Source organism: Copidosoma floridanum, unplaced genomic scaffold (assembly GCF_036245765.1).
Source record: "Copidosoma floridanum isolate Cflo_tuat_1 unplaced genomic scaffold, Cflo_Japanese_pri ptg000006l, whole genome shotgun sequence".
In the NCBI taxonomy this organism is placed as follows: domain Eukaryota; kingdom Metazoa; phylum Arthropoda; class Insecta; order Hymenoptera; family Encyrtidae; genus Copidosoma; species Copidosoma floridanum.
The window spans coordinates 11,876,438-11,903,914 of NW_028321883.1; the positions used below are offsets into that span (position 1 = coordinate 11,876,438).

The 27,477-nt window shown below is 36.5% G+C and overlaps 1 protein-coding gene across 1 annotated transcript; it reads left to right on the forward strand.

Moving 5' to 3' along the window:
* The first annotated feature begins 16,583 nt into the window (after window positions 1–16,583).
* LOC149375524 (uncharacterized) lies at window positions 16,584–17,189 on the forward strand. The gene has a single exon (XM_089598715.1). It carries the CDS (start codon window positions 16,584–16,586, stop codon window positions 17,187–17,189), a length of 606 nt encoding a protein of 201 aa, XP_089454841.1.
* The last annotated feature ends 10,288 nt before the right edge of the window (window positions 17,190–27,477 follow it).

Genomic DNA, 27,477 nt, shown 5'->3' on the forward strand with positions numbered 1-27,477 from the left:
TTAACGTGACATAACACCGAAATATCGAACAATACGCCGCACTCTCAAAAAAAAAAAGCAAGGTAGAGCAAAAATATTAAGTTATACGAAGATCACACTGGAATTAACAACATTGTGGCACACAAAAAGAGAGGCACTGAGTTTTGTAGAAACAAAACATCAAACCTCGATATTTTCGATATGCCTTTATAAATGAAGCAGGAAAATTATGGAAAAAAACAGTGAACAGTAGGTGCTTAGGTACTCAAGTCTGAAGTTATACATTTATAAAATTATACAGCAAACAATGTTTTTTTGAGTATATTGCTACCTTCTATAAAAAAATATTGTGTACGAAGGTGGTGCCATTTTCGTGGAAATGAGTATACCTACGTTGATTTGGTATGTTTTAAATAATATTTAATAGGTTAACAATTATAAGTTGTATATTATACCATAATTTGATAAAAGTAGTATATAGGTTGGCCAGTACTAGACTATGCTCTCATTGAATCTCCCAATGGTTTAAAAAAGACTTCCCACCTAAGGTTACGGATTACATCTGTAACGTCACGCTCACGTCTATGACGTATACTCCCACACTTATTTCTACTGCGTATTTATTTCCCTAAGTATAACTGTATTTATCTAGAAAATTAAGAAAACCATCCTGTAGTATCGCTTTCTTCAATAGGATATTACATGCCGGTGAATGTCCTTTCAGGACGTCAATCACACGTAGGTTCTTTGATGGATATTATTCAAATGTCAAACGTATATTAAAAATTAATTCCATTATTTGATACATGTTCAATTTTGAAAAATTGCAATCTAACATGTAATTTTATGAAAAAATCGCGAAAAACTGCAGTTATTTGATCTTTAAACATCTCCCAATTTTTTGGGTACGAAGAATTACTTTTAGGTAAACTAATTAAATTTTCAAATGAATCAACAAGTTGGTTTTTAAATAAATTTAAAAGGAGGAAAGCCAGTATTCGTAAAATAATGTATGTGAGTCCATACAAGTCAAAAAACATTTAAATCACAAATAAAAAAATTGTAAAAGAATAAAACACAATAAGCGTCAATAATTGTATTAGTACAGTGCAAAAAAAATTTTTCAACTTTTCAGAGTTTTAGAAAACTATAAAAATTGTATGAATATTTATTTATTTCTAGTTAAAGTCACAAGTTAGTAACATCAAAATAACTATTTAATATTTCATTGAAAAGCTGCTCTGCTAGAGTTTACTAATTGCCAAGATTTCTAAGAAAACATTTAATAAAAAAAGTTATTTTATTGAATAAATTATAAATTAACTTTATTTACAATCAAACCAAATGGATCCAGATATATTAAATTAAAATTTACGTAAAAAGTAAGTATAAAACTGTATGATGAGATGGAGTAATCAAAGATACTTTATCGGGACCGCTCATATTGGAGTGGGTAAGGATCGTGGCCAGTGTGGAAAGATGTCAGGATTTTAAATCTCTGAAGAAACTGATTTTGTTTCGTTTTAATTATTTAAAAATTTTTTTTTTTTTAAATTGGTTAAAGCAAACAAATTAATTTAATTTATGTGGTGTGGTGTGGTGGCGTTGTGTGGTGTAGAGGAAACCAGAAGTACGCAACCGGGAATGAGGCAAAGTCAAACCCAGTTTAACGTATCATCACGGCGGGGGGGGGGGGGCGCTAGTTTCTTTATACATTGAAGAAGAAAAACTTTGAAAAAAAAAAATACAATTCTGCCAAATCATTGGAAATGTAAAGGATATATTTTCCTTTTTTTTCTTAAAAAAAACCATAAGTATAATCTAAAAATTTAAAATCACTGGTGGAAAAAAGATTTACCAAACATAACTACTTACATGTGTGTGCATGTATCTGAAAGTCCTATAAAATTTTTCATTTTCTTTGAGCATTATGTAAATGTGCTTGTCACAATACATTATCTTTTTAGCCACAGTACAAGAACTAGTTATTTTCTGAAACAAACATTAGAAAACATTTTTACAGAAAAATTATTTGATTTTGTGTTGAAATTTAATTTTCTCACTGTCCCAATATATCAGATACTTGCAGCCTCTCACTTGAACATCCACAAACTATTGCTTTCTCTGTTAATTTATACATATTTATTAAATTTGAAAGTACTCCCTCCTGCGGTTCGGTACTTGTGACGCCACCCTTTTTGTATAACAATTACATTTCTTAAGTGATCGTGTTTTTAAGGAATATTGCTAAAACATTGAAAAAAATTGTCACAATAGTTTTAAAAATCCTTCCATTTTTCATAGGCAACTACAATAAAAACCGTTCTACACTACTACCGTAATAGAAAACAGAAATAATGTCAACGCAATACGCTTTTGAATTTGATGAACCCATAGAATTTACAAAATTTTTACAGCTATAGATAGCATCAATTGAGAATCGAACTATATTGTTTACATTTAAAACGTTAGCTTACACGCTTTAATCTGAAAAAACGAATAAATTTATATATACAATATCACTGACATAAGAAAACCAAACAATTTACATATGAGCTTTCATTTCTACAGTATAATTTGACATTTTTAATGGAAATATTATTGGACTGCAAGTTGAAGGATAACAAATTTACCTTACATCGCTGCAGTAGGCTAGTAAATTTTATTTTGTTTTATATTTTATGACTAATCCAGTTGATGTTTTTTTATGGTTGTTTAGCCATAGAAGTAGAGGATAAAGAGGTGACTCTCAGTGAGCCACCTCAAATCTTTAATGGAGCCCCCAAGCGAGCAAAACCGGCTCAATTCCTTTTATATGAAGGTAATTATTTAATATTAAATTAAGAAAAAAACATTTGTAGCAGTTGTAAACAGATATATAAATAGATTGATACATATATAATATAGGTGTAAATATATATATATATAGATATATTTATCATATATATAATATATATATATCATTCTTGAATATTTTAAACTAAGTATTTACAGATAGGAATAATATCAATGGCTGGCTGGTCAACTATAATTTAAAAACGAAAACAATTAGATAATTCATGAATCAATGTCACTTAAAAGTAATGGTCACACATGAAAAGCATTGTACCGGGTAGGTAATTTAATGGCAACTAATTAGTGTTGATTTCTGAGTTCTCTGTGATTGTTTTTCAATAAAGCTAAGGCAGTTTTTCAACGTGCCAATGATCACAGCATGTACCATGCACAAAAACACAGCAATGTAGAGTCGTTAAACGTACTATTTGTCGAAATGGCTTCGAAATACTTAAAGGAAAATTAAAAAAAACAAAATCGATAAAAAAAATGTTTCTCTTATTACTTTGAAACCGAAGAGTGCAATTTTCGATCAAATAGAGAAGTAGTTGCACAAACCTTTATCTGCTTTACAAACTTGCCTCATTACACTCTTGCAGAACTTAATTCGTATAGTTGAAAGAAGAAGCTTTATTTTGTAAATTGTTAACAATTTAGTTCTTACGTTATTTATGTTCACAAAAATTTCAATATGTTTTCTTCAGAATCATAGTTTTTACATCATTATGTACAAATTTATACATGTATGTTTTTATATGTCATTATTATATATAATACTTTTTTTTCTTTGATTTTAAGAAAGGGGACGCGACATAGAAGAAAGTGAATCGGACTCTGCAGACGAAGCAGACTTCGACTCTGAAGGAGTGGACTACCGAGTGGGAGGATTTGCACCTATAGCAACACAAAATGCAGTTTCTTTCGATGATGAGGAAGACTGGGACCGCTCCAATTAAATTGGTGCCCTTAGTGAGTAGTTCTATCTGATAATAGTTTCCTGATTATACTTATTCCTCCTCTTTCCAGTATTATTTAAATCCCTCTTCTAAAAAAAAAGTACGAATACTAAAAAATAAAATTTTTCTATACTGTGCGCAAGAAACGGTAACAAATGAAATTATAAACAGCAGTGACTTATACATCTATATCTATGAAAACATAAGCCTTGTGCCTTCTAGTTTCATAAACTAGATATTTAATCGTTAATACTGCTAGAATGAGCGATTTCCTGCACTCAATAAAATACTAATGATCCCGATTATTATCTTTTATTGATCAACAATTTGATGTTGCCAAGCACACCAGTTGTTCATTGCATTGGAAATCAATAAATGACATTTTTCACTAAAATATGTTGGAATTAAAAAAAAAAAGATAATGCTGTAAATATCTTTCATAATAAATTTGCGGCGTCTCAACAGTTTACTAGGATTATTCATTACATATAGTGTCGTAAGTTTGTGTTTTGACGTACTCTTAGAGAAATTGACAAAACAAATAGTTAATATTAGAAAAATATTCGTTTTATTTTTTAACTTTCTATCAATTCTTCGTGTTTATCTTAACTATTGCACATCACAAATAATATAATTTTATAACTTTAAATCAACGTATCTTTAAATTAATGAAGTTTATTGCCAAAACTTGGCATAACAGTTTTTACTGTAATAACATTTAACGAAATATTTTTTTATATTCTTCTGTTAAATACTCACTACGTAGCTTTTCCCAGGAGAAGACTCCATGTTTCAGATATTACTCCCTGTCGGTAAGGTTTGTGCTCTCTGCCCAGCACCTTGCATTGGATACGCTAATCTCCACTTAAAGCCATGACTTTTTTACATTTACTCTGGCCTTAAGATCTGTCAAGTAAAAAAAAAAATCCTGAAACCAAACCAAAAGAAATCTACGAAAAAACCCACTTAAAACAGATGGGGTTGAAAAAAAAATTTTTTTAATGAAAACAGAATTTTTAAAAAAATCTTCATTTACCAGTAATTGAAACCACATCCCCTAAAAAGGTGTATCAGTGTTAAGTACGCTAACCACTGATCCAACACAGCTTCTAAAAATTAAGTATATCATATTATTACTAAATAAGTATTTTATATATTAAAATATTTCTTATTTTTTTTAAGTTTTGTAGAAAACATGTTTAACGATATCACCTTTCGTTGACTTTTCAGAGTAATGATTATTCAGGAAGTAAACATACCTGTGCATCTTTGTAACAACATGTATAATATACAGTCTATACATGTGTAATCAATTAAATAAGAAAAATGATTACTTAGTCAACAAACATTGAAACTGAATGACTTAATTATTTTTTAGTTAAATACATAATATTTTTGTATTTTAATAAATCCTAAGCTTTGCAAAGTTCTGAAATCAAAATATTAAAGCAGATAATTTTTTAAATGGACAACACCATACTATAGAGCCTCTAAGAAGTGCAATGAATACAGTCGCTCTTGGTGGCGGTCGTGGCTGAACGGTCATCGTAAAGTTTCGTAAATCCTTAGTTGACAGGTTTAAACCCCTATTCTGCCTTTTTGGCGAAGCATTTCCCTACAATATTCCGGACTCTTTAATCCATTTATTTAACCAGTAGATAGTGGGTACTTGAGTACCCAAGTAAGAAGTGATACTTCTATAAAATAATATGGCAAACACTATAATCATAAATATAAGTATACCTCGCATTAAACAATGTTATGTACAAAGGTGGTGCAACTATTGTTGGAATGAGTATACCTACATTATTTAAGTGAGGTTTTATAAGATATTTTAACATCTAATAAGAGAAAAATTATAAACCATACCTTATGGTACAATACAATATAAACAATATAGCAGCTGGTGAGTACAAGACTGTGTTTTTTATCGAATCTTCCAATGATTTCAAAACAACTTCCTAAGAAAATAAGAAACACCCAAATGAAATAGCAAATCTTTCAACCATACCTTTTTTCACATGTTTAATTTAAAATATTATCAATTTAAAATGTAATCTTATGGAAAAATCACTTCAAATTAGATTTACAAGATCTATATAAAGCTCTCATTTTTTGTTTGTAAGAAAGATTACTGTTAGATAAACCTGTTTCATTTTAAAATAGATCTATAATTTTTTTTTTTTTTTTTTTCCATTAACACAAAAAAAAGGGGCCAAGTATGCGTAAAAGCTTATCTTCGGATTTGTGCGTTAATTTCATTCTAAGTACTTATTTAGGAGCATTATGTGTTTTGTGTTCAAGGATTAGTGCGTCACGTGTCACACTCGATTTGATAAGTTTTAACAACTATTATTGCATGCAATTACAAGAATTTCGGTGTCTCTTTGAAGTTCTTGATCAAGACGCGTTTCATAAGTTAATCGTGCGAAACTAAAGCTATTGTCATTAGTGCATCGAAACTTCATTTCAAGTGCGAGAGCCGTTTGCGATTGTAAATGTATGAATAATATTCATCCCGATTAATTTCGTGCAGCGATTAACTATAGTGCAATGTGCTTTATGGTCCGCGATTGGAAATTGAATCGTGCAATAACGTTAGATTTAATTTAGTTAAATTCATAGAAAAACGTTTTATTTGTCAACATGGTGTGTGCTGCAACGACGTCATATATAACTATATATTAGGACACACGAGTCCTTCTTGTTTACCGAACGCAGAAGCGCAAACAATTCCGCGAACGCCTTTGTTAAAACAAGTGCACGTGCATCGGCGTGTGTTTTCATGCAATCACCACCGTTGACTTTTTTTTACACACACGAGATAACTTATCCGGGCATAAACTAATACAGGTGTTCAATATTCGATTATGCATCAAGTTAATATATTTTCTTTGTAATTATAAATAACTGGTGAAAGGACCACAGTCCCTCATTTCATTTCAAGCCCATGAGGGTCAATTATGCAATTGTTAGTGGACAACAGTATACGCAATTGAAGCATTCAGCCTACACATTCTGCATAAGGACATCAGTCACTTTGATCAACACAAGCCCATCAGGGTCAATTCCGCAGTTGTTATTGGACAACAGTCTACGCTACTGAATACAGGCCTGCGCGTATGCAGCTAAAATCCATGGTATTTATTGTTCAGCTGTTCAATTCAATGCGTTGTAATCGCGTTTACATGTTTCATTGCATATACCGTTAATTGTTTATTCATTTTTCATATGATTTTGGGCAAAATAATGCATTATTTACATCGTTCTCTTTTCTTTAATTTGTAATTTATCAAGCAATCAAAAGGGTTTTTTCACATGTTTTTCCCTTCAAAATCTAATGTTAATTAAAACTTGTAGTCTAGTTTCAAAAAATTTATCACTTAGAAAGTTCAGGGACTACTTAAAATTATTAACAAATTAATGTATTTAATAAGAAGTTTATATCAAACAAGTACTAATTTCATAAGAACTATTCGCAGATAAACCACTTTTGTTTACTGGAAATTTATACAATACATATACGCGTTTTATTATTGTAAAAAGTAAGTTAAGTAATAAGCAACTGAACACAATATAAAATCACCGTTTTTCACTAATCAACTGAGAAAGGGATTTATTAACTATTAATAATTTATTTAAAGACAATCATATTTCTCAACATTTAATAAATATTTATTTAAAAAAAAAGTACATTAATAATAGTTATTAAGTATTAATCAAAAGTTAACAAATATTTATATCACAATCACTTATGGTTAATGAAAAAACATTTTATTAAATGACTTTGTTTCACTTGCAATGTCATATGAGGTTAAGATTGCTTATGAACGAAAATCATCTAGATACATTATTTATATTTATATTTATATTATTTAACAATTAAAAACGTTCATTTTTTTGCGAATTGAATAACTTTCATGTATTTCAGCTACAGAGTTATCAACCAGTAGATAGTGGGTACTTGAGTACCCAAGTAAGAAGTGATACTTCTATAAAATAATATGGCAAACACTATAATCATAAATATAAGTATACCTCGCATTAAACAATGTTATGTACAAAGGTGGTGCAACTATTGTTGGAATGAGTATACCTACATTATTTAAGTGAGGTTTTATAAGATATTTTAACATCTAATAAGAGAAAAATTATAAACCATACCTTATGGTACAATACAATATAAACAATATAGCAGCTGGTGAGTACAAGACTGTGTTTTTTATCGAATCTTCCAATGATTTCAAAACAACTTCCTAAGAAAATAAGAAACACCCAAATGAAATAGCAAATCATTTAACCATACCTTTTTTCACATGTTTAATTTAAAATATTATCAATTTAAAATGTAATCTTATGGAAAAATCACTTCAAATTAGATTTACAAGATCTATATAAAGCTCTTATTTTTTGTTTGTAAGAAAGATTACTATTAGATAAACCTGTTTCATTTTAAAATAGATCTATAATTTTTTTTTTTTTTTTTTTCATTAACACAAAAAAAAGGGGCCAAGTATGCGTAAAAGCGTGTATGTAAGTTCATTCTTATGAGAAAAATAATTCCCAGCGTTGCAGCATATGTTTGCGCTCCTCTCACCTCTCTGAATTTTGTTCTCAATTACCTAAGAAAAATCGTGAAAGAAGAAAACGCGGTAAAAATAAATTATTGTATTTATACAGTACGGAAATTTTTTTTTTCATTTATTAAAGTTCTTTTCATAAATGTGAAAAAATTGTATCAACAATAATTTATTTATTTTGAAAGTTAAAAATTAATGATAAATAAATGAGTGCTACTTTTTGAAAAAGTCATGTACCAAAAAAATATATTTCATTAAATAACTTGTTTATGTAATGTAAAATGAAACCAAATGAATGAATCCACATTAAATGAAAATTTACATTGAAAATAAGTTACGATCTGTAAGAGAAAGTGAAGTAATCGGTTTCCTTATGTTGGGCTTGCTCATAGCAGAAAGGGTAAAGGGTTTGCTCAGTATGCAAAAGGACAGTACGACGGCCCAGACGAAGAAAAGCTTAGCTCAGATTTTGCCTTTTAGAATAACATTGAGAAATATGAGCTGAGCTTTTCTTCGACTGGGCCATCGATGGAGTTCAAATCTCTGTGAAAACTGGTTTTTTTTTTTATAGAAATTGGTTGAAAGAAGAAAAATAGTAAAATTCAAAATATGTGGTGTGGTACGGTGAGATGATGTTGTGTAGTGTGGTGCAAAAATGATGTTAGATGTTGGGTAGTGTAGAGAGATTGGAAGTACGTCAAGAGGGGCGGGGTGAAGGGGGAGAATCAAGCAAAATCTACTTCCGTTACACTTTTTCTCAAGGTCACCAATTCGAAACGGTTGATTTGATCCGTAGGGCAGAACGCGCCTATAGAAGTATAACTTCAATAAATCGGAATTACTTCCTCCCCATCTACACGAGAATCCCTAAAGCTTGTTACATAACAGTATACATGACCCAAATTATTTAATTTTAATAAACTGGGGCACGTATCAACTAGTGTCCTTTGCTTGCTGGTCATCCATTTTTTTTGATTGAGCCCACCTACAATATTGAGGGACTTCATAATAGAACAGTGTTTGTGCAAAGGCACCAGAAGCATCCGCACAATTGCACAGTTCAAAAATATTGGTGAGCGTGGTTTTTGGTAGATTTATGGCACGATCATGCACTGCATCGTTTCCCGATCGTAAATCGTAAGTTGGCGATAGGTAGGCCCTACCTTATAGGCAGCCTAGTTAATCTAGCGAGGTACTAGCGAGACCAATGTACAGTGTTAGATGGCGCCGTGTAACGGGGCGCTAGGTAGGCCCTATGTAGGTACCCTCGTTAGGTCATTTTTTATATTAGGAAATTATTTTATCAGAGCAAAAATGACTTAGTGTTATAAAATACATATAGCTAAAACTTTTGTCATGAAAAATTAATAAATTCAGCACCTTATAAAAATAAAAATTAATTTTTTTACAACTAATGTACGGTTAAGTACACATAGTGTATAAAATTATAATAAGTATTATACATTAGAACTGCACATTAAATATTAGTTCAAGGAGTTTATTTTTTGTTTACTCTGGATGCTCTTTTACTTGTCCAATTATTAAAATAAAAAAAGATAGTTTCAAGACTACTTGAAACATCTTCTTCAGATGTAACATGTTTCTCTTTTGGAGTGTTGCTGACAGCAACTTGCTCTTATGTATGGAAATAAAAAAATCTGAAATTTTGTACTAATGGATCCTTTTTTTTGTAAATTATAAAGAGTGCTTGCAATAATTTCTCAACAATCCTTCAACTAACTAGTTCAGCTATTTTCAGCTGAACATAATGCAGGAAGGTTATATTACATGTATTAATAAAAATACCGATTTTAGAATACATGAGAAAATGAGTACTGAACTCAAAAAATGCAGTACAGCAGAACGCATCAACGTACGCATATGCATATCTATACACATGTGTACATATACACATATTATACATACTTTCATACTTATGTGTGTGTAAGCGGTAGGAAGAGGATAATATATCTGTACATAAATAACCTAGCTAGGCACTAGCTAGTGCGAGCCTCACTTCCCCTTTCATGCTTACCTAGGCCCTACCTTGCCAACTAGGCAGCCTAGTAAGAATTTCCGATCGGGTCGTAAAATGTACGTGCTGGCAGTTTTTAAGATGAAGAGTTAAATGGATAACTGCTGGATCCTGTTCATGAATTGGAAAACTGGAAGTACGCCAGATAGCTTCATTGGAACGTATATACCGGCCAATTTGGTAATTCGTAATTTTCATCATTTTTATTCAACGGAGGAGCATTTACATTAGTATTTTCAATTCTCAATACAGCTACATCACTTCCTTTATTCACATACTTGCAAATATATTTGATACTCTTCACCAAACGGCATGACTCAACATTATTACGAGCATTGAATGTTTTACTCAGCATAGGTGAATATGATACCCCCCAACGATTGTCAATACCAATATTTGCATTACTGATAGTATTAATAAACGACTGTCCGCCATTTTCGGTACTTCATCGTTGATATATTGGATATTCCTCAACGTGTGTGACTGTACCGTTAGTGAAATCTTTAGGAAGACGCTTTGTACATTTTCTATCTACCATGCAAGGTAATAAACGATTCAGATTTTTGAACGGACCATGAACTATGTTTATAGTAACAATATCAATTAGTAATTGATCAGTAGACAGTTCTATAATCTCTGCACAAATTAAACTATCGATGTCTTCAGCACGTATTTTGTCGACGAACCAAATTAAAATATGCGCATGAGCTAATCCACGCTTTAGCTACTCAACTGAATATATCCAACAACGTATGGAGCGAAATACATGTAATTTTGTAATAAAGCTGATTAATGACTTTATTTTTGTTTAAGCACACGTGCTATAATGTCATGACGATGTATTAAATTTTGTCCTGGTAATACCAACGATGTAATTTCCTGCCTTTTTGGATTACATGTTAAAGTAATGAAAAGACACGGTCGTCTATATTTACGCACAAAAGTCATAGCAACCTGCACTTATCCTTGTACGTGCAGGGACTACTTATGTACGATGATGTAAAATAACAGAGTTACCAATTTTGGCAGTGTCAGCGTTGTTTGCAATAGCATCTCGCAAGTGAATATATATTATTCCACGCGCAGCTTATGTTGATCGTATCGCTAATATCGTAGTCGTTCACTCTATATCTTTACATACATGTCAACCATAAATTGTTGGCAAAGCTCACGACATCGTAAAATGATATTATCTCGTCCACATGTAATTATTAAACAATACGAATAAAAGTCCTTCGAGCTAACGGTCTTATTCTTTATAGCTCCTGTAATAATAATTAATTGAATAATTATTCTTTAATAATATATTAATTATGTTCCTCATAATGAATGAATTACCTGTCACGGGATGCGCAATATCCGTCTTGTCCCTTCTAGAAAACTAGTGGATATTGGAGAGCATCATATAAACGGTGGGTATCGCTGATGAACTGAAGATCATTATTTCTTTTTTGAGTCACAATTCGTCGCGTAACTGTACGGTTGCCAACCATAGTTCCAGCAACGTCATCAATAACAGGTGCGTTGAATCTACATATATGCTCGCCAGCTTGTGTTCTATCACAATAGCGTGATTGTCACTACCTAGCTTGTGCATGTGTGATTCAAATTACTTTAATAATTCATTGTGCTCATTAAACACAGCGTGCAGCTCGTTTACGATACGCCAGGCAAAAGGCGAATCGAGATTATAGTAGTCGCAACGTGCATCTACGTGTTTGGCGAGTGTACGTTTTTAGGTGGTTAAAGAGAACTTGAAAGCGCTCAAATTACGCCAAAACATGATCAGCTGATTAATCTTTGTTTACACGTGTTAACACGTGGTCGGTTAAGCCGGGGTGGGTGTAAGTACCCACCAAAAACTTAACCAACGTATCATTTTCGAATAGAGCCTGTATGGCAGTGTAGCACTTTACTGGGCAGGCAACACCGCCACCTGTCACATTACAGACTATATTCACCTGGACCCGGACGGGCAGACACGTATGATGCCAGACGCTGCAGACAGACGTACACGAATCACTATGGTTTAAAGGAAATTGATATTTTTTCTTATATTTTATATTAATAGTGTAAGTTTTTCGTTTATATTTTGTATGCACCACAATTTGAATTGTTTATTAATGGTTGTTATGTTAAGGTTTAGGTTAGGTATTGTTATTGATATTATGTTCTACAAACAAAAAAGTAATTTTTCTAGGAGATCTTAAAGAGCTCAAGCTATGCAAATTGTTAGAAAGCAAGAATCAACTGATATTGCTGTAGCGAGGATTTTTCTGGCCGATAAACTTCCGCTCAGATCCTGTGACAAAACTCTTTCACGTACGTCACAAACTAAATTCCTACCACTGGATTCCTCCCTTTCAGAAGGTCCACCACCGGTGTCTGGCTCCAAAATGCCAAACATTCCAGAACAGAACAGAAATAAGAAAGGGGAAAATGGGGGCACTAATTACGGATGAACACAATCACTTCTATAACCATTACAGCGCGCCCACGCTATTTATTCACCTCCACCAACTCTCAAAATTCTGTAGATTCACTCTCTCTATATATATATGGGCACACTGATATCGGGGCCAACGTCTTAGTTCGAATACCTCCTGGTCGTTCTCTCCGCTGAACTTGTCTTTGGGCCTGGCTGTTGGCAGCCGGTCTTGGTGTACCACCTAGTGTACAGTACACCTACCTTCTTACTATTCTCGCAACCACCTGTTGCTACCTAAAGCTCGTCCTGATCGTCGCGGTGATCTGGCCATATGGTTGGCTGTCGACAGGGCACTCTGCGGCTACCCTCCTTTGTCTTTTCCACAGCTCTTCTCCAAGGTCCGCTTTTTTGTTTCTGGTTTCTCTCCTTTAATTCCTAATTTTACTCCACTAATTATTCTCCTCTATAATCCCTGCTAACATTCTTCTCACCTCTCGCCCGTCACTGTTCCTACGTATCCCGATACGGTCTGTCCTCGATGCTACTCTGCCCAATACTGCCTATACAAAGCGGTCTGCTGGCGTAGGTGCGCGCGTTCCTTCCTTGACATCCTAAAAATCTCTAACACTCCTAAAAACCGGTAAATTGTTTGAGATTTTAAAAACTCATCTGGCCCTTGGTTTGCCCCCATCGCGTCGTGAGCTTATTCCTCTCCCTCCTCCGTCTTATACACACACTCACTGAGCCACACCTCTCACACATTCAACATCTCTCCTTGTTTTCGGTCCTTCTCTCTCCCCTTGGCTCGTAGTCCACGGGACCGAGAACACATACAATATAATGTGTTATAAAGCATTAGAGATCGAAATATATGTACGTTATTATAGGACTTGGTAGCCACTGATGACTTGCTCCAAGCACAGGTACACACTACGTGATAGATTTTGCTACCACGTCACAAGCCCCCCTCCTATGCAAGAAATGCCCCAGAATGTCTAAAGTCGTCTATCATTGGCGACTACCTAACGTTATTAATGAAACAGCACTGACGTCGGGTCTCTCCCCTAATAGTCCTTGTCCCTCATCTCATGGGTCCTTTTGGTTTTTTGAAATTAATAATTAATAATCTGGCTCAGGGTTTACTTTTATTGTTACCCTTTTTTCCTCGCATCTTCCTTGTTTGAGTTTCTGAAAAATAAAGATCCCTCTCTCTCTTCTTCGGCCCCTACCCGTTCTGACTTCGATAATCTTTTTTTTTCCATTTGCTTTTCTCTTTCTCTCTTGATCTTCTCTTTTTCTTTTCTTAACTCCCTCCTTCCACGACTCTTGCCCACGGCTTCCTTGCATTCTATTCTACTGTCTGCCTTATTTGGCTCCATCTTTACTGATCTGGTGGCTTCCAACTCTAGGGTGGTAAGGACAACTTCTGGAAGGTGCCGTCCAACACCTGTTACCTGGTGATGGATGGCAAGTCGTCGATGCGTTTCACCAGCCGGAGGGCCGCTTCCGATCGACCACTACGGGAGTGAAGGCTATGCCTCCTTGAGCGGGATCGGTGGCTCCGATACCTCATATGTGGGCTCCCTTTTGATCCCGATAAACGACATTTCTCTGATTTATGCTGTCTACGAGACTTCTTCGTTTTTGTCTCTTCCTTTTTCTCCTGTCTTCGTTCGCCTTTTTCTTCCTTCTTTGACGAAGCTCTCGCTCCTCTTCCTTTCTCCTCCTGATGTTCTCCAGCCACTTTTCTTCAATCCTCTCCTTAATTCCTTCTGGTATCTATCCACGTTCTTCCACTTCTCGTGCTTCTTCCTCTCCTCCTCTTCTTTCTCTCTCTCTCTCTCTCTCTCTTCCTATTGTTCTCTTGAGCTTCCATCTCTTTTTTCTTCTTTCGGTCTCAGTCCACCATTATTTTATCCCACAGTTCAGTCTATTCTATTCCTTGATTCTCCCCTTCCCCTTTCCCTTCTTCTCCCCTTTTCGTTTCCTTTATTCTCCGCCTCCTCTTTCCGTTCTTTGTGGCTTTATCCGTCTTCTCTCTTGTCGTTCCCTTCCTTTCTTTTCCCCGTCCTCCTTCCGTTCTCCGCGGCTTTATCCGTCTCTTCTCTTGTCTTTCCCTTTATTTCTTTTCTCTTTCTCGCTCCTCTTCTTTTCTCTTCCTTTGTTGTTCCACCCATCTCTTCTCTCGCTCTTCCTTTTTTCTCTTTTGTTTTTCCTCTCACTTTCTCTCTTGCTATTTCTTTTCTTTCTTCTTTTTTCTAAGTTCTTCCTCTCTTTGTTTCCTCGATATTTCTACTTGCCGTCTGTCTTGTTTCTTTCGCTCTTCTTTTTGGATATGGGCCTTCCTCTATTCTCACTCCTCCTCGATCCTCTTGTAATACATCACCATCTTCCTTTTCTTGGCCCGTAAATCCTCCAGCTGACCTCGGAGGTCTGGGGTACCAGTGGTCGATCCATAATCACTCGCTGGATTCTCAGTCTTCCTTGCTCCCCTTGCCGTCTCCTTGGTCTGATGTTCTTGACAGCGGTCTTGGAATCGGCAAGGGTACTTTGTATGGTGAAAGGGGGTCATGGCTTCCCTTCCTTGGTTAGATCTAGGCGGGTCACTAAGTTGATGACCTCGCCAGGGTGTACCGACAATTCCGCTACTCCCCTCTTCCGTTCTCCCCGTCGGCGCTTCTTCTCAGAGCCACACTGGGGTCAATCCTCTATCCCTACCTCCCGGCGCCCACAGTTCCGACAATGCGTCACGGATGGTCTGAGACACTTTATGAAAATTTGGCACAGCTGCCAACAGTTGAAGCATCGGAAGGGGGGAGGATCTAAGGATGGGTCGATCGGAAAAGGTAGTAGGCTGCCAAATATGGTACTTACTGCCTTGGTGGTCTTGTAGGCGACCAACCCCTCTCTCGATTTGGAGGGTGGAAGATTTGGACCACCTTGATTGTAGGTCTCTTTTCCCCCGGGGGTTCTTCCAGAATGGCTTTTAATCCTCGAGATGCTTCTGGTCTCGGGGGAACAGAGGAGAACATGTCCCAACTCTCCACCCTTTAAGTGAGAAATCGTCCATGAGGTTCGATAGAAACATACGTCCAAGTGGTTCCCTTCTCCTCGGTACCGGTCTTGGCAGAGTGGTTGGGGCTCTTGGGAAAACTCTGCGGAAACAACGTCCTGGTTCTTCTGGAGGTCTCTGGGGGCCACCAGTAATTGCCATTAGTCCCGGTGGAGACAACCAACCACATGAGGGCTTCGACACCGTGGTAGTGGAGGTGGTGTGGGTTTTCCACAATCCCATCTGGCTCACTAGGCTCTCAAATTGCCTCTCCATGACGGGGGGCCGAGGGGGTCCCACGGAAAATCCCAAGGGCCACAATTTAAAACGGAGGAGAGAATCGGAGTCGGTATCGTCCTCTTCGTCCGAATTATGAAGGGGCTTGTTCCAAACTTTCTTTAGGAGGGATACCCCTCCAACCTTCCACAACAATCAGTCCAACTCCTCTTTCAGCCCTTCGTCGAATAACTCCACCAGTCCATAGGCCTCCTCGTCCAATATATTCGTTCCTTTTTCTTGCTGCCTTCTCCCTCCTTTTCCTGGCCCGTCTTTTTCTTCCTTTACCTTTTCTAATCTACCTCTCTTCTTTCTTCCCGCTAATTTGATTTCAACTCCCTCTCCCTCTGGATCGGATTCCAGATACTATCTCTCTCTCTCTCTCTTTCTCTCTCCGGCCCTCCTCGAGTACTGCAGCGCAGTAAAGATACTTGGTGTCATCATGGATAGCAGACTCACGTGGGCGCCGCAGCTGATTGAAACAACGCGGAGGAGCTATGCTACCCTTTCCCGACTTCGAAAGTGTGGTGACTCGATACCTCGAGGCACGCGCTTAATGCTTATTAAGTCACTTATCTTCCCGTATTATGAGTACTGTGGGAGCCTGTTTTTTGGTATGTCTGCAGAACTGCAAATGAAGGCCCAGAGAAGAAAAAATGCAGCAGTCAGATATGCCACGGGCATTAAAAAGTTTGAGCACATAAGTCCGATGTACATTGAACTTGCCATTCTTAAGTACAGTCTTCGTTTGGATTACGTTGGTATCTGCTTACTGTGCTCCGTACTACAACATGAGGAGCCACAGTATCTGTTTGATAAGTTTCACTATCGGAAAAGCACCATTGGGGGCTCTAGGAGACGTTGTGCACTGGACCTGGAGATACCCTGGGCTAGGACGGAGTTCTTTAAATGCTCTTTCCGTATTAAAGCTGCCACGCTTTGGAATAGTCTTCCGGTGGATATTCGTTCTTTTTGTGGACGGCCTGGATTCAGGAAGCGACTCTTGGACCATCTCCTTCGGGTCCAGTGTAGTGAGCGGACAAGTTAACTGTGCTTGTGAAATTTCATGAAATTTGTACTTTATTTTATTTTTTTTTTTTCTTTGTGTTCTTGTGTTTTTATTTTTATTCATTTTATCTTTCGTTATTCTAATTAATCTTATTTTTGTATGTATTTTATAATTTGACTGTACTGACTTTGTGTGAATATTAATTTACAACTAATATTGTTATGATTGTGTAAACTGCTGACTGTGCAGGACTATGTAGGACCGTTGGAGTCCTTAGTCCAGAATAAATTCAAATTCAAATTCAAATTCTCTCTCCGGCCCTATCTCTTGGGCATTCTCCGACCGGTTCGAAGACAAAAGCTGACTACCTTCCATTTCGATGTTTCTAACTCTCAACTAGACTCTGTATACCTGAACAAACAAAATGAATAAAAACTTAGTCATCCTCTCCCTGTCCTACCTAATTTACTTTTGTCCTCTCTTCAGCACGTGTCGTTTAAGTTCCCATACGTGAGCTTTGTTGAGACGGCGACTTTTCCCATCCCCTTCTCCTAACACATAGACCGTCGGCGACTTAACCTCAATTATTTCATAGGGTCCTTCAAATTTAGGTGCATGTTTCGCCAAGAACTTTTTTGACGCATCGAATAAAGGGTGGGTCCTTCGCAGTACTAGGGTTCCTATCGGAAAACTTACGTCTTTCTTATTCCTATTAAATCGCTCCACCTGGGTTTCCCTTGCCGTATTTATATGCTTAGCTACTAGGTCAGCAACGTATCCAACCTTTTCATCCTGTCCACCTAAGCCTCAGGTCCTATCTTCTTCATAGTCTTGGTGGTCTGAACCTCTCTCCGGAAACTTTTCACCAGTCTGGGGTGCCAGCCGTAATTAAAATAGACCGGGAAAACCTTAATTTTAGATTGGGTCACCATATTTATGGTGTGCCTAATTTCGTGAAGATACTGATTACAATTTGCATGCCAATATATATATATTGGCACACTGATATCGGGGCCAACGTCTTAGTTCAAACACCTCCTGGTCGTTCTCTCCACCGAACTCGTCTTTGGGCCTGGCTGTTGGCAGCCGGTTTTGGTGTACCACCTAGCGTAAAGTACACCTACCTTCTCACTATTCTCGCAACCACCTGTTGCTACCTGAAGCTCGTCCTGATCGTCGCGGTGATCTGGCTGTACGGTTGGCTGTCGACAGGGCACTCTGCGGCTACCCTCCTTTGTCTTTTCCACAGCTCTTCTCCAAGGTCCGCTTTTTTGTTTCTGGTTTCTCTCCTTTAATTCCTAATTTTACTCCACTAATTATTCTCCTCTATAATCCCTGCTAACATTCTTCTCACCTCTCGCCCGTCACTGTCCCTATGTATCCCGATACGGTCTGTCCTCGATGCTACTCTGCCCAATACTGCCTATACAAAGCGGTCTGCTGGCGTAGGTGCGCGAGTTCCTTCCTTGACATCCTAAAAATCTTTAACACTCCTAAAAACCGGTAAACTGTTAGAGATTTCAAAAACTCAGTCCCCGTCGCGGCCATCTGGCCCTTGGTTTGCCCCCATCGCGTCGTGAGCTTATTCCTCTCCCTCCTCCGTCTTATACACACACTTACTGAGCCATACCTCTCACACATTCAACATCTCTCCTTGTTTTCGGTCCTTCTCTCTCCCCTTGGCTCGTAGTCCACGGGACCGAGAACACATACAATATAATGTGTTACAAAGCATTATAGATTGAAATACATGTACATCATTATAGGACTCGGTAGCCACCAATGACTTGCTCCAAACACAGGTACACAGTGACGTGATAGATTTTGCTACCACGTCACATTGCTTATTAACGTAAAAGTAAGGAATCAGCCTGCCAGGCTGAATTTAGAGCTGGGGAAACATTAGATCGAGCTGATGAACGCTGCCAGCAAAATGCTGTATACATAGCCTCTCAACATGCTCCTGAGACACTTTAAGAAGCTTTTTTTCGGTGCCAAGAAAATGCTGAGCGTACTGCTTTTTAGCGTATGTCTGAAACAGCAGATGAGGCAAATGCTTGCGGTCTTGTAGTCACTCAGCGTCAAGCTGTGCGCTGGCAAACGTTTACAAGAAACTCGTGGAGGATGTTTGATAACTGTGCGTGTCAGTATGATGCGACGTTAGACCATAGTGACGACATGTTCATTAAAATTTGCTAGATGGATAATGTTTGTGATCATTATGGGGCTTAAGAATGGAATGAGGAAAGGGCGGAAATGTGTTGCTCGCGGGGTAAAGTCACCATTCCTATTTTAGAAGAGCCTGTGAAGCCATTAAAAACATTGTTTACAGGTGCATTGGATAAGTCTAGATGGTTTCTTAACTGTTAAAAAAATATGATGCATGTTTTCTTCGGTGCGGACAAAATCCTAATCATTTCTGGATTTTCTTCAACGTTTACGGTGTAAGGTCAAATACACCACAAAATAGATTCACTGTTGCCTCCACCTAATGGACAGCCAAAATTTTTACAAATATATTTTGTGGGGGATGATGAGATGAAGACAGACCATCGTTGTGGAGTAATCCAAAGTGTTGAGCGGGCCATTGTAAATCAAAACTTGCCGATGGCGGTTGAGGTGGCGGCCACGGTCGTAGTCGCTGACACCACCGCTTTTAGAGACATCGTCCTGCGCAAGGACGATGACTTGCTCACTAGAATCGCTGATACCCATCAGTACTACGATGCTGAGCAGTATTTAGTAATATACTGAAAGGAAGAAAAGGGTTATTACTTCAATATTCCTCAAACCATCTGAATTAAAAAAAAGGTTTTGCATGAACTTTCACGCATTTTACATAATAGTCCATGAAGATAATTTGAATTTGCTGCTGTGCAGCATACAAAAAATTGGTGGCCCTTCTTATCAAGGGCAAGGTGTACGGTAAGATGCAATGCTTTATGTACTCTATTGAATGGCAGAAACGCGATCCTCCACATGTCGATTTGTTGCTATGGCTTAAAGAAAAATTACTTCCCAACCAAATAGATGCAGTTGTTTCTGCTGAGTTTCTCGATACAATTGAAGACAAAAAGTTATACGACACCGTCACTAGAAGCATGATCTACACCGTGCGGCCTGTTGCACAAAGAATGAAAAATGCACTAAAAATATCCTTAATCACTCATTAAAGATACGCACACCAATGAATATGATTACCCGTTGTACAGGCTTAGAGCGCCCGTGGATGATAGACGTACGGTTAAAAGTCACGTCAGAGGTGCCGGACAAAACATAACTGTGGACAACAGCTGGGTGGTTCCTAATTCACCACTTCTGTGCAAGATTTTTGACGCCCACATAAATGTAGAGTTTTGCAGCTCCGTCCAGATGATTAAATATATTTGTAAATATATGAACAAAGGAAGTGACCAGGCTATTTTAAAAGTCAGACAACAGGGTATCGCTGTCGTTGACTCAAAGGACAAAGTGCAGATGTTTCGGGCAGGCCGATATGCGAGCAGTAACGAAACTGTGTGGAGATTACTTGGGCTACCATTACACGAAAGGCACCCAACAGTGATCCACCTTGCTGTCAACCCTCCCAATGGCGAGCGCGTGTATTTCACTACGGCCAACGTGCGAGACCGAGTCGCTATACAACCTGTTACCACTCTTATCGCATATTTCCGCCTATGCCAGGACGACGAGTTTGCTCAGACCTTACTCTACGCGGAAGTGCCACGGTATTATACGTGGAACGCATCGTGAAAGGAGTGGAAGCGTTGAGTGCAGGGAACACCTGTCGATGGATAGCCTGGAGTGAAGTTCTCAGATGCTTTGAGCAGACCTTACACCGTATATATAATAAATTTTGAGTGTTATTATGTACGGTTGTTGCTAATTAGATAACGAGGCCCTAACAGTTTTCAAGCTCTAAGAACTGTAGATGGATAAGAAAAGGCCACTTTCAGAAAAGCGTGTGAGGCGATGGAATTGTTAGAAGATGACGGCCACTGGGAGGTAACGATGGAGGACGCCATATTGTGCCGGTCACCGACTAAGCTGCGAGAACTTTTCTCGATTATGATAAGCACCTGCAAACTCTCCAACCCCAGACAATTATGGAATAAGTATAAGGTTGCTTTATTAGAAGATATTGCTCGCTATACCAAGGGACTAATTCAGCTTACGATGAGTTAGTTTTTACCGAAGAGCTGAAACTCATCAAAGACAAAGTTTTTGTGATGGTTGGCAAAATGCTAATGGATTTAAATGGATACTTTTGCTTTAGGGCCCATGTTTCCCAAACAAAGCCCGTGTTACTACAGGTGCAATGGCAAATTTTTAATTTATTACTGACCGCAAAGCCAGTGGAGGAGGTGGCCTGTTTTTTTTTGTATGCACCTGGAGGTACCCGAAAAACTTACCTCCTAAACTTACAGCTTGCACAGGAGCGCAAAGCCAGACAGGTTGTTCTGGAAGTCGCATCTGCAGGTATAACTGCAACTTTGCTGAGTGGTGGCAGAATCGCACATTCAGTATTTATATTCCCGCTGAACCTTGCAAGTGTAGAAACGCCCACTTGCAACATGAGCAAAAGCAATAGTCAAGGTACTCTACTGCAATGGTGCAAACGGATCGTGTGGGACGAATGCACTATGTCACACAAGCGAGTGGTAGAAGCACTGGATCGCAGCTTGCAAGACATCCAATGGGACGTTAATGATTCGAGTAGTCTTTTTGCTCGCAGGTGATTTTTGGCAGACGCTGACAGTTATATAGCGTGGTACTGCATCAGACGAGATTAACGCCTGCCTCAAGGCGTCACCGTTGTGAAGTAAGGTGGAGTAATTACAGCTGAAGACCAATATGAGAGTTCAGCTTTTTAATGACCAGGAGTCTGAAGTCTTCGCAAACTCCGGTGGACGTCAATGGCCTAACAACTGTTACAAGTAGACTAGGAAATGTTGTAAGCTTAGTAGATGTCCTCATTAATAAAATATTTCCGAACTTACAACAAAACCTGGCCAGAATTGGTTGTGCAAGAGGACTATTTTGGCGCCCAAAAATGAATTGGTGGGAGAAATCAACACCAACATAACGGATAAAGTTCTGGGTGGAATAAGTAGTTACATGTCATTAGATACAGTATTGACAATTGACGAATTACTACTAGAACGTGCCTAGACTGTGTCATGGTACCAGGTTATGCGTTAAAAAGCTGAGGTGCTACATTGTACAGGCCATCATCCTCTGAAGAGGCCAAGGATGAGACGGTCTTGATACCCAGGATACCCATGATTCCGATAAATTTGTCTAATTCAAAAAATTACAGTTCCCTTTGAAGCTGGCCTTTGCCATTACCATCAATAGAAGCCAGGATTAAACTCTAAAAGTAGCCAGCACACACTTAGGTAGCCCCTGCTTCTCTCGCGGGCAATTATACGTGGGCTGCTCGTGGGTGTCAACAGCCAAGACCCTTTACATCCACGCTCATGACAAAAAGTCAGAAAACATTGTCTGTAGACATGTTTTGCAGTATCATTATTCTTATTATCTTATCTAATCTAATAAAGTAAAAAAGCTTTGTTAAATTAAGTGTTAAAATAAACCGGTATAAAACCGTTCAAGATATTTTATTTCATACTTAATGCAATACTATTTGCATGACTGGAAAATAATCATATTGTTAGACTAATCTTAAACAAAATCCCTCTTAAAAAGCAGGTAAACCGTGGGTACTACCTAGTTTATTATAAATTAAAAATAGCAATTTTCTTTTGACACTTTTAAAGTAATACTTCTATGAGTGCGTTATGCCCTAGAGTGTAAATCAACGATTTAAGATTGGTGACCTTGAGAAAAAGTGTAACGAAAGTAGATTTTGCTTGATTCTCCCCCTTTACCCTGACCCTCTTGACGTACTTCCGGTCCTGGTGTTACATCCCTAGTTGATACAAATTATATTGTAACTAAAAACTATCCGTCCGTCAAAATTCAGATAAGACGTATTTTGAATATGAAACAAGCTCATATGACAAGAGGAGCTCGTACGTCGTTTACGTGTGCGTGTGTATGTATATTCAAAATTGATTGTAAAATCCTCAGAAGAATTAATTTCGAAATTTTTAAACTTACTGTCACAATTGAACTTGTATTTGGCTATCTAATATTGCTGATACGAGCTTTTATCATCACTGACCCAAAAACTCAATCGCACTTGTCAGAAAATGCGATTGGTACTGTTGTATTGTTATTTCCTAAGATGTAAAATCATAACACGTAACATCATCGTGCAACTGTCAACGCAGTCTGCAAGAATATCGCTCATTAGTTGACCTAATTCAACCAAAGGCCTCTTTTACTCGCTCTGATGCTATAAAAACGCACCGTCAAGAAGAAAAATTGCTCTCTTTACGTCTGTCACCTGTCCTCTAAAGTTTCAGTCAACTCTTGACTCTCGTGACTTATGAGTACCTTATACACGTAAAGCATAACGTGTTGGCTGAGGCAACTCGAGTGCGTATCGAGAACATCAATAGTATCGGACTACGCTAAGGAGCGAGGTACAGCAAAGGAGGCCCGCCGAAAGTGATTCCAGTGATAGCAGAGAAAGCAGAAATCGTAACATCCTACTGGCCACGAACTCGTTCGTGTGGTTTAAGGAGACACTGGTGGTTACAGGTCGAAGCATTAGAGAACTCCGAAGCAGCAGTAACAACAATCAGTGATAGATATAAGTAAAATATCAGTATTAAAATTTTCGCTGAACCTTGTTAAAGTGATCCGATTAAATTGTATTTAAAAGAACAAATTATTATTCAATTGCTTTAATAAAGAAATACATGAACTATCCATGTTATTTAAATAAAGATTATTATTTAATAAAAAAGAACAAATCAAGTTCACAAGCTGAATTCTAAGAACCCCACGAATGGCACTTAAATAAAGCAGTAAGACCATACTCCGAAAAAGTCCGGTCATAACACCAGTACACCACCCAACATCCAACATTTAAAAAAAAAAAAAAACAAAAAAAAAAAACAGTTTCCAAAGAAATTTAAACGTCCTCTTACACACTGAGCAAGCCCCTGACCCACTTTTCTATCAGCGGGCCTGTCAATGGGTATCTAAATACTTCATTTTATCTTACAGTTCGTAACTTATTTAATGTGAATTGTTCTTTATTGTAGATTCATTCATTTGGTTTCATTTTACATTAAATAAATAAGTTATTTAATAAAATATATTTTTTACGTACATGTTTTTTTCAAAAATTTTGAACATTAATTTATTTATTATTAAATTGTTACTTTTAAAATAGGTAAATTATTGATCATACAATTTTATCACATTTTTTCAGAATTTTCATAAATGAAAAGAAAAAAAAATTTTTGTACAGTATAAATACAATAATTAATTTTTATTACATTTTCTTCTTTCACACTTTTTCCTTTGTGATTAAGAACAAAATTCAGAGAGGTGAGAGGAGCGCAAACATATGCTGCAACGCTGGGAATTATTTTTCTCATATCGATGTACTTACATACACGTTTTTACGCATACTTCACCCCTTCTTTGAGTTATAAAAAAAAATAAATAAAAAATAATAGATCTATTTGAAAAAGAACAGGTCGATTATCTAATAGTAATTTTTCATGCAAATAAAAAATGGGAGCTTTGCATAGATCTTATAAATCCAATTTAAAGTGATTTTTCCATAAGGTTACATGTTACACTGTAAATTTTTTTAATTAAACATGTGAAAGATGGTAAAATTATATGATCTGCTATTTTCTAAGGGTGTTTCTTATTTTTTTAGGAAATTGTTTAGAAACTATCAGACGATTCGATGAAAAAGCTCATTCTTATACTGGCCAGCTGACATATTGTTTATATTGTATTGTGCCATAAGGTATGGTTTATAATTGTTCTCTTATTAGATATTAAAATATTTATTAAAACCTCACTTAACTAACGTAGGTATACTCATTCCAAAAATAATTGCACCACCTTTGTATATAATATCGTTTCATACGAGGTATACTTATATTGATAATTATTTTATTTGCCATTTTATTTTATAGAAGTATGACTTCTTACTTGGGTACTCAAGTACCCACTATCTACTGGTTGATAACTCTGTAGCTGAAATACATGAAAGTTATTTAATTCGCAAAAAAATGAACGTTTTTAATTGTTAAATAATATAAATATAAATATAAATAATGTATCTAGATGATTTTCGTTCATAAGCAATCTTAACCTCCTATGACATTGCAAGTGAAACAAAGTCATTTAATAAAATGTTTTTTCATTAACTATAAGTGATTGTGATATAAATATTTGTTAACTTTTGATCAATACTTAATAACTATTATTAATGTACTTTCCTTTTAAATAAATATTTATTAAATGTTGAGAAATATGATTGTCTTTAAATAAATTATTAATAGTTAATAAGTCCCCAGTGATTTTATATTGTGTTCAGTTGCTTAATACTTAAGTTACTTTTTACAATAATGAAACGCGTATATGTATTGTATAAATTTCCAGTAAACAAAAGCGGTTTATCTGCGAATAGTTCTTATAAAATAAGTACTTGTTCGATTTCAACCTCTTATTAAATACACTAATTTGTTAATAATTTTAAGTAATCCCTAAACTTTCTAAGTGATAAATTTTTTGAAACTAGATTACATGTGGACGAGATAATATCATTTTACCATGTCGTGAGCTTTGCCAACAATTTATGGTTGACATGTATGTGAAGAAATAGAGTGAATGACTACGATATTAGCGATACGATCAACATAAGTTGCGCGTGGAATAATATATATTCACTTGCGAGATGCTATTGCAAACAACGCTGACACTGCCAAAATTGGTAACTCTGTTATCTTACATCATCGTACATAAGTAGTCCCTGCACGTACAAGGATAAGTGCAGGTTGCTATGACTTTTGTGCGTAAATATAGACGACCGTGTCTTTTCATTACTTTAACATGTAATCCAAAAAGGCAGGAAATTACATCGTTGGTATTACCAGGACAAAATTTAATACATCGTCATGACATTATAGCACGTGTGTTTAAACAAAAATAAAGTCATTAATCAGCTTTATTACAAAATTACATGTATTTCGCTCCATACGTTGTTGGATATATTCAGTTGAGTAGCTAAAGCGTGGATTAGCTCATGCTCATATTTTAATTTGGTTCGTCGACAAAATACGTGCTGAAGACATCGATAGTTTAATTTGTGCAGAGATTATAGAACTGTCTACTGATCAATTACTAATTAATATTGTTACTATAAACATAGTTCATGGTCCGTTCAAAAATCTGAATCGTTTATTACCTTGCATGGTAGATAGAAAATGTACAAAGCGTCTTCCTAAAGATTTCACTAACGGTACAGTCACACACGTTGAGGAATATCCAATATATCAACGATGAAGTACCGAAAATGGCGGACAGTCGTTTATTAATACTATCAGTAATGCAAATATTGGTATTGACAATCGTTGGGGGGTATCATATTCACCTATGCTGAGTAAAACATTCAATGCTCGTAATAATGTTGAGTCATGCCGTTTGGTGAAGAGTATCAAATATATTTGCAAGTATGTAAATAAAGGAAGTGATTAAGCTGTATTTAGGATTGAAAATACTAATGTAAATGCTCCTCCATTGAATAAAAATGATGAAAATTACGAATTACCAAATTGGCCGGCATATACGTTCCAATGAAGCTATCTGGCGTACTTCCAGTTTTCCAATTCATGAACGGGATCCAGCAGTTATCCATTTAACTCTTCATCTTGAAAACTGCCAGCACGTACATTTCACGACCCGATCGGAAATTCTTACTAGGCTGCCTAGTTGGCAAGGTAGGGCCTAGGTAAGCATGAAAGGGGGCGTGAGGCTCGCACTAGCTAGTGCCTAGCTAGGTTATTTATGTACAGATATATTATCCTCTTCCTACCGCTTACACACACATATGTATGAAAGTATGTATAATATGTATATATGTACACATGTGTATAGATATGCATATGCGTACGTTGATGCGTTCTGCTGTACTGCATTTTTTGAGTTCAGTACTCATATTCTCATGTATTCTAAAATCGGTATTTTTATTAATACATGTAATATAACCTTCCTGCATTATGTTCAGCTAAAAATAGCTAAACTAATTAGTTGAAGGATTGTTGAGAAATTATTGCAAGCACTCTTTATAACTTACAAAAAAAAGGATCCATTAGTACAAAATTTCAGATTTTTTTATTTTCATACATAAGAGCAAGTTGCTGTAAGCAACACTCCAAAAGAGAAACAT